Here is a 13,693-nt window from a genome sequence, read left to right on the forward strand (position 1 = left end):
TGGGTATAGTATATGTATCTATAGAAATAACGGTAGGTATAAGTGTAGATAAGTATAATAGTAATTCAATATAAAGGCAAAAATTATAAATGGTTTAGTAGAAGCACAAAGTTGGTTTATAATAGTATTCATTTCGAATTATATGGATTTTGGGGGAAAACATTTTCAATAATCAGTAACATTATGGGTACCTTCATGTCTGACCTTATCCATTTGTTTCAAGTTCAGGCACAGATTCTCAGAAAATGCCCATCACCAATGGCAGTGCAGTAAGAGAATTCATTCTCCTGGGGCTCACAGATCGCCCCGAAATCCAGCCTCTCCTCTTTCTGCTGTTTCTGGTTGTGTACCTTGCTACTCTCTTAGGCAACCTGGGCATGATAGCGTTGATCAGACTGGATTTTCACCTTCACACCCCCATGTACTTCTTCCTTACCAATTTAGCCTTTGTTGACTTGTGCTACACCTCCAACGCCACCCCACAGATGTTGGCTAATTTCCTTTCGGAGAAGAAGACCATCACCTTTGCTGGCTGCTTTACACAGTGTTACATTTTCATTGCGCTCCTTCTCACAGAGATTTATATACTGGCAGCCATGGCCTATGACCGGTATGTGGCCATATGCAACCCTCTGCACTACAGCGTGAAAATGTCCAGGCAGGTCTGCACCTGCTTGGCCACATTTCCTTATGTCTATGGCTTCTCAGATGGCCTGTTACAGTCCATCTTGACCTTCCGCTTGACCTTCTGTGGATCCAATGTCATCAACCACTTCTACTGTGCTGACCCACCACTCATTAAGCTTTCCTGTTCTGACACGTATATCAAAGAGCTTGCCATGCTCATATCAGCTGGCTTCAATCTCTCCAGCTCCCTCATCATCATCCTGGTGTCCTATGCCTTCATTATTGCTGCTATCCTCCGGATCAAATCAGCAGAGGGAAGGCACAAAGCATTCTCCACCTGCGGTTCCCACATAATGTCTGTTACCCTATTTTATGGGTCACTCTTCTGTATGTATGTAAGACCACCAACAGATAAGACTGTTGAGGAATCCAAAATAATAGCTGTCTTCTACACCTTTGTAACTCCAGTGCTTAATCCATTAATCTACAGTCTGCGGAACAAGGATGTGAAGCAGGCACTGAAGAATGCCCTCAGACGAAATGTGGTCACTAAGATGGCAATGCTTCCATTTCCCAATAAGCCATAATTCTAAACCTTGGGCTCAAATGTCTTTGCATACTGATAAGTTTGGGTATTCTTTATGGCTATGTCTCAAGGTAATATCAAGCTCAGTTCTGAATAAAAATAAGTGAGCTATACCGTTGCCCCTCAATGAGCGGTCCTTGAACCAGCAGCAGCAGCATTACCTTGGAGGTTTTAGAAACGTGGCATCACATTCTGTACCTCAGATCTATGATATCCAAATCTGTGCTTCAGCCTGATCCTATGCGATTTGTAAATACATTACATTTAAGCAGCTGTGCTGTCAGTGGAAACTTCCTCTTGGAATGACCTGGGGAACTGGTGTGCTCTTATTGTTTATGACAATAGACCGGATAAACATGCTTGTGGCCCAGTTCCTGAAATTTACTCTGTTCTTATTACTATCTATTTTTAAGAAATATGTCTTCTACTCCAACTTACTAAATAAAACCATAAACCATGGGTCAGAATAATGGTTTCCTGTTTATGTGCTTAAAAAATGTTCAGTATGTGACTGGGTAGAGAGAGGACTAGAATAAGCATTCTTTCATAAACATGAGTTTGTGGATGTAGTTTGTGGCCTCTGAGCTATAGGGTTCTATTTTCTTCCTCTGAATTGCAACCCTGGATCCATAAACTCAGTTTTAGGAAAAGAATGAATGCTTTCTGTAGCACCTGGATTTGAAAATTTTAATACTTAACTGGAGTTATATTTTTTATTATTTTTAAAAATAAATGTTTAGATTATTGATTTTTGTCATATAAGTTTTTATACATTTTATCTAAACAATGTTTTAGCTGAAAGCTACTTTTTAAAATAGTTTAGTTTGCTCTATTTTCTTATCCTCTTGGTGATTTTTTCTTTAATCTATGGATTATTTAGCAGAGAGTGGTTAATGACCATACATTTGGGACTTTAAAAGAAATTTTATTGTTACATGTTTGTAAATTCTCTAGTTAAAGACTTTGTGTTATAATTTTATTCTTGAAAATTTATTGATTAATATTTTTTCAGCTTCATATGAGATATAATTGACATATAACATGGTTTAAGGATATATATATATATTTATATTGGAATATGATTATTACAGTAAGGTTGGTTAAGACATCTGTCATCTATAATTATATTTTTTTGTTGTTGTAGATAACTGGATACTTGGTAAATGGAAAAAAAAGGTAGATATATAATTTCATTTTTCTCTATTCTCATCTCTGGGCAAATGAATCACATATTGATAGAGTAATTGCTCACCAGATTTTGAATAATATATTACTTTCCAAGTCCTGAACCTCACACCTTGAACTAACTACATTATAATTTAATTCATTATGTTATCTTGTCCAAATGATTTTAATTACTGAGTTTTCTAATTTAACCACTTTATTCTAGATATGAAAGTCTTTTTAACAAACAGTAGTCATTTTGTGGAAGGGACTGTATAAAACACAATTTCAACTGGGGAAACATCAAAGTCCCTGAGTTATGTCATTATTTTACGTCTTAAATTATTACTGATTTGATTGGAATAAATGGTGGTCCACAAGGCAAAAATTTTATGAGAAACTCCTAAAGCAATCAGCTAAAAATGATTATAATCTGATGCAATTCCATTGTGCATAATCCAAGACTTTAATGACAATGAGTTGACATAAATTACTATTCCCCTGGAGTTTTCTCTTGCAATAGTAACATGATAATTATTGTTTCAGGGTGTGTTGAAAAATACTTCAGGGATAAAAGTTCCAAGTGCAAGTGTATAAATCATTCCCAGCAACTCATTCCTTGGACCATTAGTGTCTCTGAGAAAATCTTTCCTGGGTCAGGTAGGTATGAAAGTTCTGACTTCCATGCTTGCATTTTCTCTTTATTTACTTAATTTAAAAAAATTAAGAAATTGATTTTAGAGAGAAGGGAGAGAGAGAGAATGAGAAACATTAATGGATTGCCTTCCATAAGCACTCTGATGAGGGATTAAACCCACAAACTGGGTATGTGCTCTGACCAGGAATCAAACCTACCTTTTGGAGCATAGGACAATGCTCCAACCAACTGAGCCACATAGGTTAGGCCTATACTTTCTCTTGTTTCAGTTTTGAATCTTCATGACTAGAAGTCAGGTGACAACAAAAGCAGTTTTGAATGTTAGCATAATTTCTCAGTATATATTATTTAGATTGGTCACTAGACAAGAGAAAATTTTATTGGAATTATATGTTTACTGTAATAATTTTACTTTATAAATAGCATTCTCACCATTCATTTAATAATTTAGTGCACAATAAATAACTATATTGGAGTAAGCAGATAATAAATTATTTTAGAGTAAGCAGTTGACAATCTAATAAATTATTTTTAGAATAATATCTATTGAAAAAACAGTTTCTCTACCAAAAAACCACATAAAAAACCTTGAAAAAATAATTTTGAAGAAGGACAAATTCAAGCATAATTATACTCATTCTAGCTAAAGTAAAACTCTCATAGAATTTTATATTATATTATTGGAGAGATAAACTTTTGGGGAAATTTACTATTCACTAAAAATTATATGACTAGTAATGAGTGTGGGATTTATAACTACCTAAATGATGAGTCAGAATTTCCAAGTGATGGCAATTGTAGAAATTATTTAGTCAAAGTCTGATACTGAGTAAATGAGGACTCTGTAGAAAGAAAGCCACTATGTTAAGGTAAAAGGAACGTTTTCTAATACTCTTTTACTGTTGTGTGATTGACTAGTATGAAGTCACAATGTACAACATGATTTATAATTTAGGTTCATACATTGTATTCAGGTTATCCATCCTGCCCTTATATTTGTGAGTCATTGGAATGAAAAACCAAGAGAGTGAGAAGGCGCTGGAGTTCACACGGCAGAGTGTTCTAATCTGGGGAATTTATATTTACATGACATGCATGGCTCATCACCTAAATGACTCGTGCACTTTTTATTTTCTTCCTTAAAAATATCATTTTTCTCAGCTCTTCTTGCAAATTAAAAAAAAATCTTAGTGACTTACTGTGCTAGTTTCTAGACTAAATTACTAAAACTAAACATCAATAACTCATTTCTATTTTCTGTGCTTCTTTCTTTGGCTTCAATAGCTAGCCCCCTAGTCTCTCACTCAGTGTATCTTATGGGACTACAAAAATGGTGACCTTATGTATACGAAACAGTACATGTGACAGAGTCCAATGTGACCCTGCTACCTTAGACATTTGGATTTTAACTGGAACCTGAAGAGAGCAAAGTTTTCCCCAATGAGATTTTCTTAGCCCAAAGCGAACATTTAAGCTCCAGGCTCTTTGAACAAGTTAGTTTAGGAAAGGCAGTGTATCTTGCCCCTGCTCCTGTAGATTCCAGTGCATATCTGTATGTAAAAGGTTCTGAAACTTCTTGCAACCCTGAGTCCAACTCCCTTTCCCCCTCCAAACTCAGCATTTTAAAATTTATTTTTATCATAGACCAGTTTTTGTTACTCAATATGCATTTGTTTCGCTGAACGCAGTTATGGAAATACTAATCTAAAAACTCATGTGGCAGAACTGTGCTCAGTGGATAGAGTGTTGGCCTATGCACTGAAGGGTTCTGGGTTCGAATACCTGGGTGGGGGCATGCAGGAAGGAGCTTATCAAGATTCTTTCTCATAATTGATTTTTTAAAAATCTCTCCCTCTGCCTTCTTCTCTAAAATCAATAAAAATATATTTAAAAAAATTAAAACTCAGGTGAAGCAAGCTATTTTTTATTTGTGCCCTATTTTCCCCATTCCTAATTTTACTTGTTCTATCAGTTGCAGGATTCTCTTAAAGGTAAAATAGATTAGAATAGCATAAATGCTTTGTAAAACTGAAGTGCCTGTGTGCATGAGAAAAAATACTATTATCAAAATACAGCCTTTCCTTCCCTAACTGTAGAATGCGGTTGCTGAGCCTACTTACAGGAAAGGGTAGAAAATAGGCAGATTAAATTCCAACCTATTTTTTTACATTTTTATTTTCTCTGTTTTTGTCTTTATTAATTGTTTAATGTAATGTGATGATCCACCAGGTGCTACTATTTGGGACATGGTTGTGCAGATTTATAGATTAGATGAGTATTTGCATGTCACAAAAATAGAAGATTTACATTACCTAGGCGAACATTTTTCTCCTGCCTCTCCTCTGAGGTTTGACGGTCTGATCGATACTTCTCTGTCTCTGGATCTGTTTTTATTTATCAGTTTATGTTGTTCACTTTATTCCACAAATGAGCGAGATCATGTAATATTTATCTTCCTCTGTCTTCTTAAATGTCTCATTTGACACAATAGAAATTCATACCTGCCTCTAGGTGAAGTACCTTTGATTTCTCTTGAAAGCCTGCTGTCTCTGCATAGACCACCCTCACTAACTGAAAGTCCTCCCAACACTCGTCCCAGAAAATTCTTAGTTACCTCTAAGCCCCAGTTGAAGCTTATCATTCTTTGATACCTATCCTGATGCATAAATGCAATTAGTGTCAAATGGGAAAAAAGGCAAATAAAACTATGATCTAAGTTTTGACTACTTCTCTTTTCCTCATCTATGTTTCTCTTGCTCTTATTCATATAAACTCTTCTGAATGAATATTTCTCCATCAGTAATATATCTAGGGATTTGTTTCCAATTTCAAGGTTCTTATCTGTGATCTATTCATTTAGGGATGCCACAATCTCCTATATTTCATGGGTAATATAGTCAAACAGGTCCCAGGGAATTTGCTTCAAACCTCTATAATTTTAAGCTGTCTAATTCAGTAGGGAGTGCAGTACTCAGAGGTTGAACTTCTAAATATGCACAACTGCTAATGACTGAAAAACATTTTCAAACACATATTATCATTTTGTCCAGAAACAAATACTGAGTTCAATGTGGGACCTGTTATTTTACGGTGTATTGCAAGTGGCACTTTGTGGTTCAGTCCATTTTTAGACAAACTTTGTGTCATAATTCCCACATTCCAAAACAACTTGGTGTTACAAGGGTTATTTTATTTGGGAATCATCTGAATGTTATATATCTAGATAATAGGGACCTTCATCTTCTTTTAAAAGTACCCACTCCTATAGCCTCAGATTCCAATAATAGCTATGTGTGAGGGTGACTGAGAATAGAAGAAGAAGAGAGAAGGAAAAGGAGAGAAAAAGAAAAGAAACTTATGACGAACTTCTCATTCACTTCTTAATTTATTTTCATTCATCTAAGTGAGCAATGCTGGCACCTAAGAAAATGGTCAGAGGAAATTCTACCTTGGTGACTGAATTTATTCTTTTAGGATTAACGGATCGTCCAGAGCTTCAGCCCATCCTCTTTGTGCTGTTCCTGGTGATCTATCTGATCACTGTTGGAGGGAACCTGGGCATGTTGGTATTGATCAGGATAGATTCAAGACTCCACACCCCCATGTACTTCTTTCTTGCCAGTTTGTCCTGCTTGGATCTGTGCTACTCCACGAACGTGACTCCTAAGATGTTGGTGAACTTCCTATCAGAAAAGAAAACCATTTCTTATGCTGCATGCTTAGTCCAGTGTTATTTTTTCATCGCCATGGTGATAACTGAATATTACATGCTAGCTGTAATGGCTTATGATAGGTACATGGCCATCTGTAGCCCTTTGCTTTACAGCAGCAAGATGTCCAAAGGTGTCTGTATTCGACTGATTGCTGGCCCATATGTCTATGGGTTCCTTAGTGGCCTGATGGAAACCATGTGGACGTACCGCTTGACCTTCTGTGGCTCCAACGTTATCAATCACTTCTATTGTGCTGACCCACCCCTCATCCGACTCTCTTGCTCTGACACTTTCATTAAGGAGACATCCATGTTCGTGGTAGCAGGATTTAACCTCTCCAACTCCCTCCTTATTATCCTCATCTCCTACATCTTCATTCTCATTGCCATCCTGAGGATACGTTCTGCTGAAGGCAGGCAGAAAGCTTTTTCCACCTGTGGGTCCCACCTGGTGGCAGTGACTGTGTTTTATGGGACCCTCTTCTGCATGTACGTTAGACCCCCCACAGACCAGTCAGTGGAGGAGTCCAAAATCATTGCTGTGTTCTACACTTTCGTAAGCCCTATGTTGAACCCCATCATTTATAGTCTAAGGAACAAGGATGTGAAACAGGCTTTGTGGAAATCGGTTAGAAGAAATGTACTTTTGAAGTGAATTCATAGTGTATCTTTCTTTAAAAATTAAATAAAAGTTATATTTATAACAGCTGGATTTGACTTTAACTGCATTTATAGTAAAATCAATTTTAAATTGTTGATGAAAGCTCTAATATAACTACAAAACATAAAAGACATGTATAGAGGTTGCATAGTTTTCTTTGAGACATGTGGATGCATTGTGTATCTAAAGAGGTGGGAGTTATATTGTATATACATATGGGTATACTTTCTCTTCCTATATACAATATAATACATTTTTACATTTATAATTTTATATATTATTTTTAGATTATAAAACATCCATAGTGTAAAACATCAAAACTCTAGAAGAGTATAAAGTAAAAGAATAAAATATATTTTTTCTCTATCCTGATCTTCTATTCTTATTTCTTAAAATCTTCACTATTAATATTTCTTATGTCTTAAGAAAATTTTTATATATCTACAAATCAATAGATGGTATGATCATATATATATATATATATATATATATATATATATATATATACAATTTTAATACACATGAGGAATACATGAGCTAATTTTTAGTTTTTTATAATTCTGTAGCATTTACAATATAGTGTTTTGATCCCATGGTTTACAGAAATGTGACCAAAATGCTGTTGAGACTTGCTGTCACCTCTAGGAAAGAGAATTTACTATGACACCCCCATGTCCTTGCCTGACATTAATTTATTTATTTCTATTTATGAGAGTTACTTTCAATAAGACACTGCCTTCTTCTGCCATAACAGGAAACAAGAAGCCAGTGTGAAGTTGACTCTATAGTCCATGTTTCTATTAGTACACTCTGTTCATAACATTATTTCCTCTGTTCTAAACTTGAGAAATGTGTTACTGTTTATACTTATGGAGGACAGAATGCAATGGAATTGGTTTGAGGGTTCAATGAATTAACATTTATAAAGCACTTAGATCAAAGCTTGGAATATAAGACACGATGTAAGTATTTGTAAAATAAATAAATTAATGATAAAACTGAAATTCAGAATATGAGGCTTGTTTAAGAAGTAGGGCAGAATTGCATAAATGACAAATATCAGAACTCACAAATTGATTTTGTGCTGTGGCTGTGGAGTTATTTCTGGTTTTATTTTTTCTTCATTGATTAAGGTATTACATATGTGTCCTTATCCTCCCCTGCAATTACCCCTCCTCCACTCATGCCCTCACCCCCCTGGTGTCTGTATCCATTAGTTAGGCTTATATGCATGCTTACAAGTTTTTTGGTGGATTGCTCCCTGTTACCCCCACTCTCCCATACCTTCCTTCTGAGGTTTGAGGATCTGATCGATGCTTCTCTGTCTCTCCTCTGCTTTTGTTAATTAGTTTATGTTGTTCATTATATTCCATAAATGAATGAGATTATATGATATTTATCTTTCTCTGACTGGGTTATTTCACTTAACATAATGCTCCCCGGTTCCATCCATGCTGTTGCAAAGGGTAAGAATTCCCTTTTTACCACAGTGTAGTATTCCATTGTTTAGATGTACCACAGTTTTTTAATCCGCTCATCTGCTGATGGGCCCTTAGGGTGTTTCCAAATCTTAGCTATTGTAAAATGTGCTGCAATGAACATAGGGGTGAATATAGCCTTTCTGATTGGTGTTTCTAGTTTCTTGGGATATATTCCTGGAAGTGACGTCACTGGGTCAAATGGGAGTTCCTGTTGAGAAATTAATCTGTTTGATCTAGTCCTAACTTAGACCTAAGAATTTCTCATTACAGGTTACATGGGTGTATGCATTTACTAAAACACACAAAGTGTGTGAATTTCACGTATTAAAATTTATCTCAAAAGGACAGTAAACAAACAACCAGAAGAAAAAAAAGTGAAAGAATTTAACATATAACAATGGAGGAGAGTGCATCACTACTCTGATTAAACAGAAGTAAACTTGGTGCCATGCAAATCACTAAACTGTGGGGCAGCATTCATATTCAAAGAGCAGCTTTGAACACGATGTTCTCAGTGAATATATATGAGCTTTACATAGAAAAATTTTATTTTAGTTAACATTAGAATGAATTTTTCTTTGCAAGCAACAGGCAAAAAGAAGTTGTTCTAAAAGGATACATGTTTTTCTAAGTCAGTGAGCAGACAGAATACCAGGTTCAGAGACGGAGAGCCACCCAGGGAGCTCTGAAGGTTGGGCAGCTCCAACATCATAGTGTTCCTTTGGAAGATCAGTCTGGTCCTTAGACTCTACTGCTATCAATTTGATGCAAAATATTTTGCCCACCTTGAATTACTAATTTACTAACATTAGATAAAAGGGACAAGCCTCACATGTCACAGTGGAAAGAAGTGGGAAACTATATAAAAGAAGAGAATTTCTGTCCCTCTAAATTCTAGGCAAATCCCTCTAAAATAATTCTAAGGGGATGCTAATGGCTGGGGAATTTAAAGACTCAGCAATTGTCAAATGCAATTATGTATGTATTTTCAAAAAGAAAAAGAAGAAGAAAATTTCCCCTGCCCCACCTAAAAGTCCTTATTCTATGGAGTCTAAAGGGGGAGAAAGCATCAAATTAGATGCTTTCTTAAGTTCTAGGGATTCTCATGCAGGGAATCAATAGTGTCAAAGTTATTAAGTTATTAGGAAAAGTGGAGAGAGAGAAAAAGAGAAAAGAGAGAGAGAGAGAGAGAGAGAGAGAGAGAGAGAGAGAGAGAGAGAGAGAGAGAGAGAAGAATCATTAGAAGGAAGTGAAAAGAAAGAGAGGGGAAAACAAAGCAAAGAAAGGATGGCTGTGCATATCACAAAAATCAAGAGAGCTGCTTTCAGTACTCCTAGCTTGCAATGCTTGACTAAGACGACCAAGTTTACCAAGAAAAAAAGTAGAAATAGGGTGAAAACAAATGCTGAGAAGAAGGAAAACCAAGATGGTTATTGTGTGGTAATATAGAATTTTTTTATTTTTGCTGTAATCTACATGTCCAGCTCCCTTCTCTCACTGAAGGAGACCATGAGAAGAAACTTCACCTCAGTGACTGAGTTTATTCTCCTTGGACTGACCAATCACCTGGAATTGCAGATTCTCCTCTTCCTGCTGTTTCTGGTCATTTACATGGTCACCGTGGCAGGGAATCTGGTGATGATTGCACTCATCCAGGTCAATGCCAGGCTCCACACACCCATGTACTTTTTCCTGAGCCACTTATCCTTTGTGGACCTGTGCTTCTCCTCCAACATAACCCCGAAGATGCTGGCGCTTTTCTTGTCAGAGAAGAAAACCATTTCCTGCCCTGCTTGTCTGGTGCAGTGTTACCTTTATATTGCTTTGGTTCACGTGGAGCTCTATATTCTGCCTGTGATGGCCTTTGATAGATACATGGCCATCTGCAACCCTCTGATTTATGGCGTCAACATGTCCAAGAGTGTGTGAGAGGCCCTCATCATGGTGCCTTACGTGTAAGGAGCCCTCATTGGGCTGATGGAGATCATGTGGACCTACGGATTAGTCTCCTGTGGCCCCAATGAAATTAATCACTTCTACTGCACTGACCCACCACTGCTTAAACTGGCTTGTTCGGACACCAAGATAAAAGAAACCTCAATGTTGGTTTGTGCTGGAAGTAACCTTACCTTTTCCCTCCTCGTCATCCTGGTTTCTTACCTTTATATTTTTTCTGCTATCCTGAGGATGCGTTCCACAGAAGGCAGGAGCAGAGCGTTCTCTACCTGTGGCTCCCATCCAACAGCTGTCACCGTGTTCTATGAAACTCTCTTCATCATGTATCTTAGACCCCCCTCAAAGGAATCTGTGGAACAAGGGAAAAAAGTTGCAGTATTTTATACTACAGTAATTCCCATGTTGAACCCCATGATTTATAGCCTTAGAAATAAAGATGTGAAAGAAGCATTAACCAGAGAGCTGTTCAGGAAAAAATTATTTCCCTAAAATATATCACTACTAGAGGCCTGGTGCATGAATTCATGAACAGGTGGGGTCCTTCAGGGTGGCCTTTCGGGATCAGGCCCCAGCTTGTGCCCCCAATCTGACAGCTCCAGCTCATGCCCCCAGCCTTGCAGCCCTGCAGCCCTGCCTGGCACCCCACCTTGGCCTGGTGCCACTCGATCACCTGCCTCAGTCCTGATATCCTAGGGACCCACCGGGGCCTGCAGCAACTCCACTGCCACCAGATGCCAGCACTGCATCACCCACCCATGTTGTGCACTGCCCCTGGTGGTCAGTGTATATCATAGCAGGTGGTCGAACTCCAGGGACAAATTTGTATATTAGGCTTTTATTATATAGGATTCTTTTGGTTCTAAAACATTTTCTAGACCTTTTTCCTAAGTTGGGGTAAAATAAGAAATATGGTATACCAATGGAAAGCACTGCACTTTAAAAAAGTTTAATGGTTTTTTTAAAATCAAAACATAGTAAATAAAGTTTTCATTACAAAAGTTTACATTTTTATAATTGTCAGTCATTTTGTTCACCAGTTACTTTAATTTCTTTGCCTTGTATGCACATGATAGAATTATGTTTCTCTTTTGCCTTGTATGCACACGATAGAATTATATTTCTCTGTAGGTGAAAGTGTGTTGCCATTTCGGGACAATGAATTAGATTAGAGTTCGTATGTATCAATTCTCAGTTCAGCATATAATTGTTGGTAAGAGAACCCTTCAGTGTTTTGTTTTTTTTCCCCATGGTGAGCATCACAGGTTCTTGAGTGAGGAGATGTGAAACAGAGCTCACTGTCAATTCATAATAGAAACAGAATGAATGAGAAATGCCCTTTGTTTTATAAGCTACTGCAATATGTTGAGTTACTTATTTTTAGGAAATAGCCTCTCCTCACTCATACAATATTAATCATATAAAATTTGAACTGGTGGGATGCATACCATATAGATATTAAACACTGTAACCCCCCAAAAAAATCACAATTGGGATTTTATATTCTTCCAGCCTTTTTTCTATGTCTTTACATATATGTACATGTTTATTTAAAATCATTTATTGTAATTGTTGTTTTAATTGCTAATGTAAACTATGTATATTGTTTCAAAAGTCAATTAATATTATAAGACTTATATGGGTATATGAACCTTTGTTTCACTTCTTACTCTTGTCTTCCCATAGATGACCTATAATATGCACACTTTCTCCCTGGAGGCTTCTATCTTACTCTTGGATTTTGCGTTCTAGATCTGTTGCTGAGCTGTTATCTGGAGACAGTGATTGCTATCAGTGGTTTAAAATGTTTGTACACTGAACTTATGTTGATCACAGGACAATATATTAGAAACTAGAGATTCAAAATAAACAAGACAAAAAAGTCCTCTATTAAACTTTAGGAGGGAGGGGAGTCAGATAGCAAACAAACAGAATATCGCATATGTAATACTTTTTACAATAAAGATAAATTGAAAAAGGAATATCTCAGGTGTGGGTAAATGCTGTGGAGAGAGTCAGACAAGTCAATATGGAAGATGGTAACTGGCAACATCAGAAGCAAAGGTCATGCTAACGGGCCAGCTTCAATGCATGGGAAAGGACTGCTGGAGAAAGTGACATTTGAATTGCAGTCTAGATAAGCAGCATAATCAAAGTCTTTGGGAATTGTAACCAGGAGAATCAAAGTTTTAGGCATGAAGCCTGGCATGTTAGAATAACAAAAAGAAAGGCCATGTGTCTGGAGCTTAATAAATGGGAGAAACAACAGGTGATGTTGATGCCAGAAAACCAAACATGGGAGGCATGGTAGAAACAACAAATTAAATATAGTCTTTCATATATTTAACATACACTGAGTGGCCAGATTATGATGATCTCTGAATGCATAATAATCTGGCCTCTTAGTGTACTTATGTATAAGGGAATGCTGGCAAATTTTGATATGTCAAGGGACCAGGAGATAGTGGCCCCCAGCCTCTGGCTAGTTAGTGCTCTACTTCTTTCTAACTACCCTCAATGCAGTTCTTATAAATGTCAAAACCTTATTTTAAAATCCCAACTCTGTTCAGTCTACCCTGAATGGCCAGATTATTATGCGTTCAGAGATCATAATAATCTGGCCACTCAGTGTATATTTGTTGATTATTGTTTATATGAAACACTGTTGTTGTCATTGGTAGGTACCAGTGTCTCACATTCCATGTGTTTTTCTTCTGGAAACTAATCATTTGTACTTAGTATTATTTATTTAAGTATCCCATCAATGTGCAAATCTCTTTAGGGGACAGATATGTTATTCATATTTGTATTCTGGAGAGAAATCAGCATTGAACTTTTCACTGAGAACATA

At 36.7% G+C, this 13,693-nt stretch overlaps 2 protein-coding genes across 2 annotated transcripts; both read left to right on the forward strand.

Annotated features, from left to right (window-relative positions):
• Positions 1-245: 245 nt before the first annotated feature.
• Positions 246-11,334, forward strand: LOC311627572 (uncharacterized protein; the record flags this gene model as incomplete). Its single annotated transcript, XM_084894074.1, is given in 4 exon segments — positions 246-1,207; positions 10,374-10,815; positions 10,819-10,845; positions 10,849-11,334. Coding segments are annotated over 4 exon segments (1,917 nt in total).
• Positions 6,446-7,402, forward strand: LOC311628024 (olfactory receptor 5M5; the record flags this gene model as incomplete). Its single annotated transcript, XM_084894898.1, has 1 exon — positions 6,446-7,402. The coding sequence occupies one exon, from the start codon at positions 6,446-6,448 to the stop codon at positions 7,400-7,402; it is 957 nt and encodes a 318-aa protein (XP_084751024.1).
• Positions 11,335-13,693: the final 2,359 nt, after the last annotated feature.

This window comes from Pipistrellus hanaki, assembly GCF_964339955.1.
Source record: "Pipistrellus hanaki genome assembly, chromosome: 9".
Classification (NCBI taxonomy): Eukaryota; Metazoa; Chordata; class Mammalia; order Chiroptera; family Vespertilionidae; genus Pipistrellus; species Pipistrellus hanaki.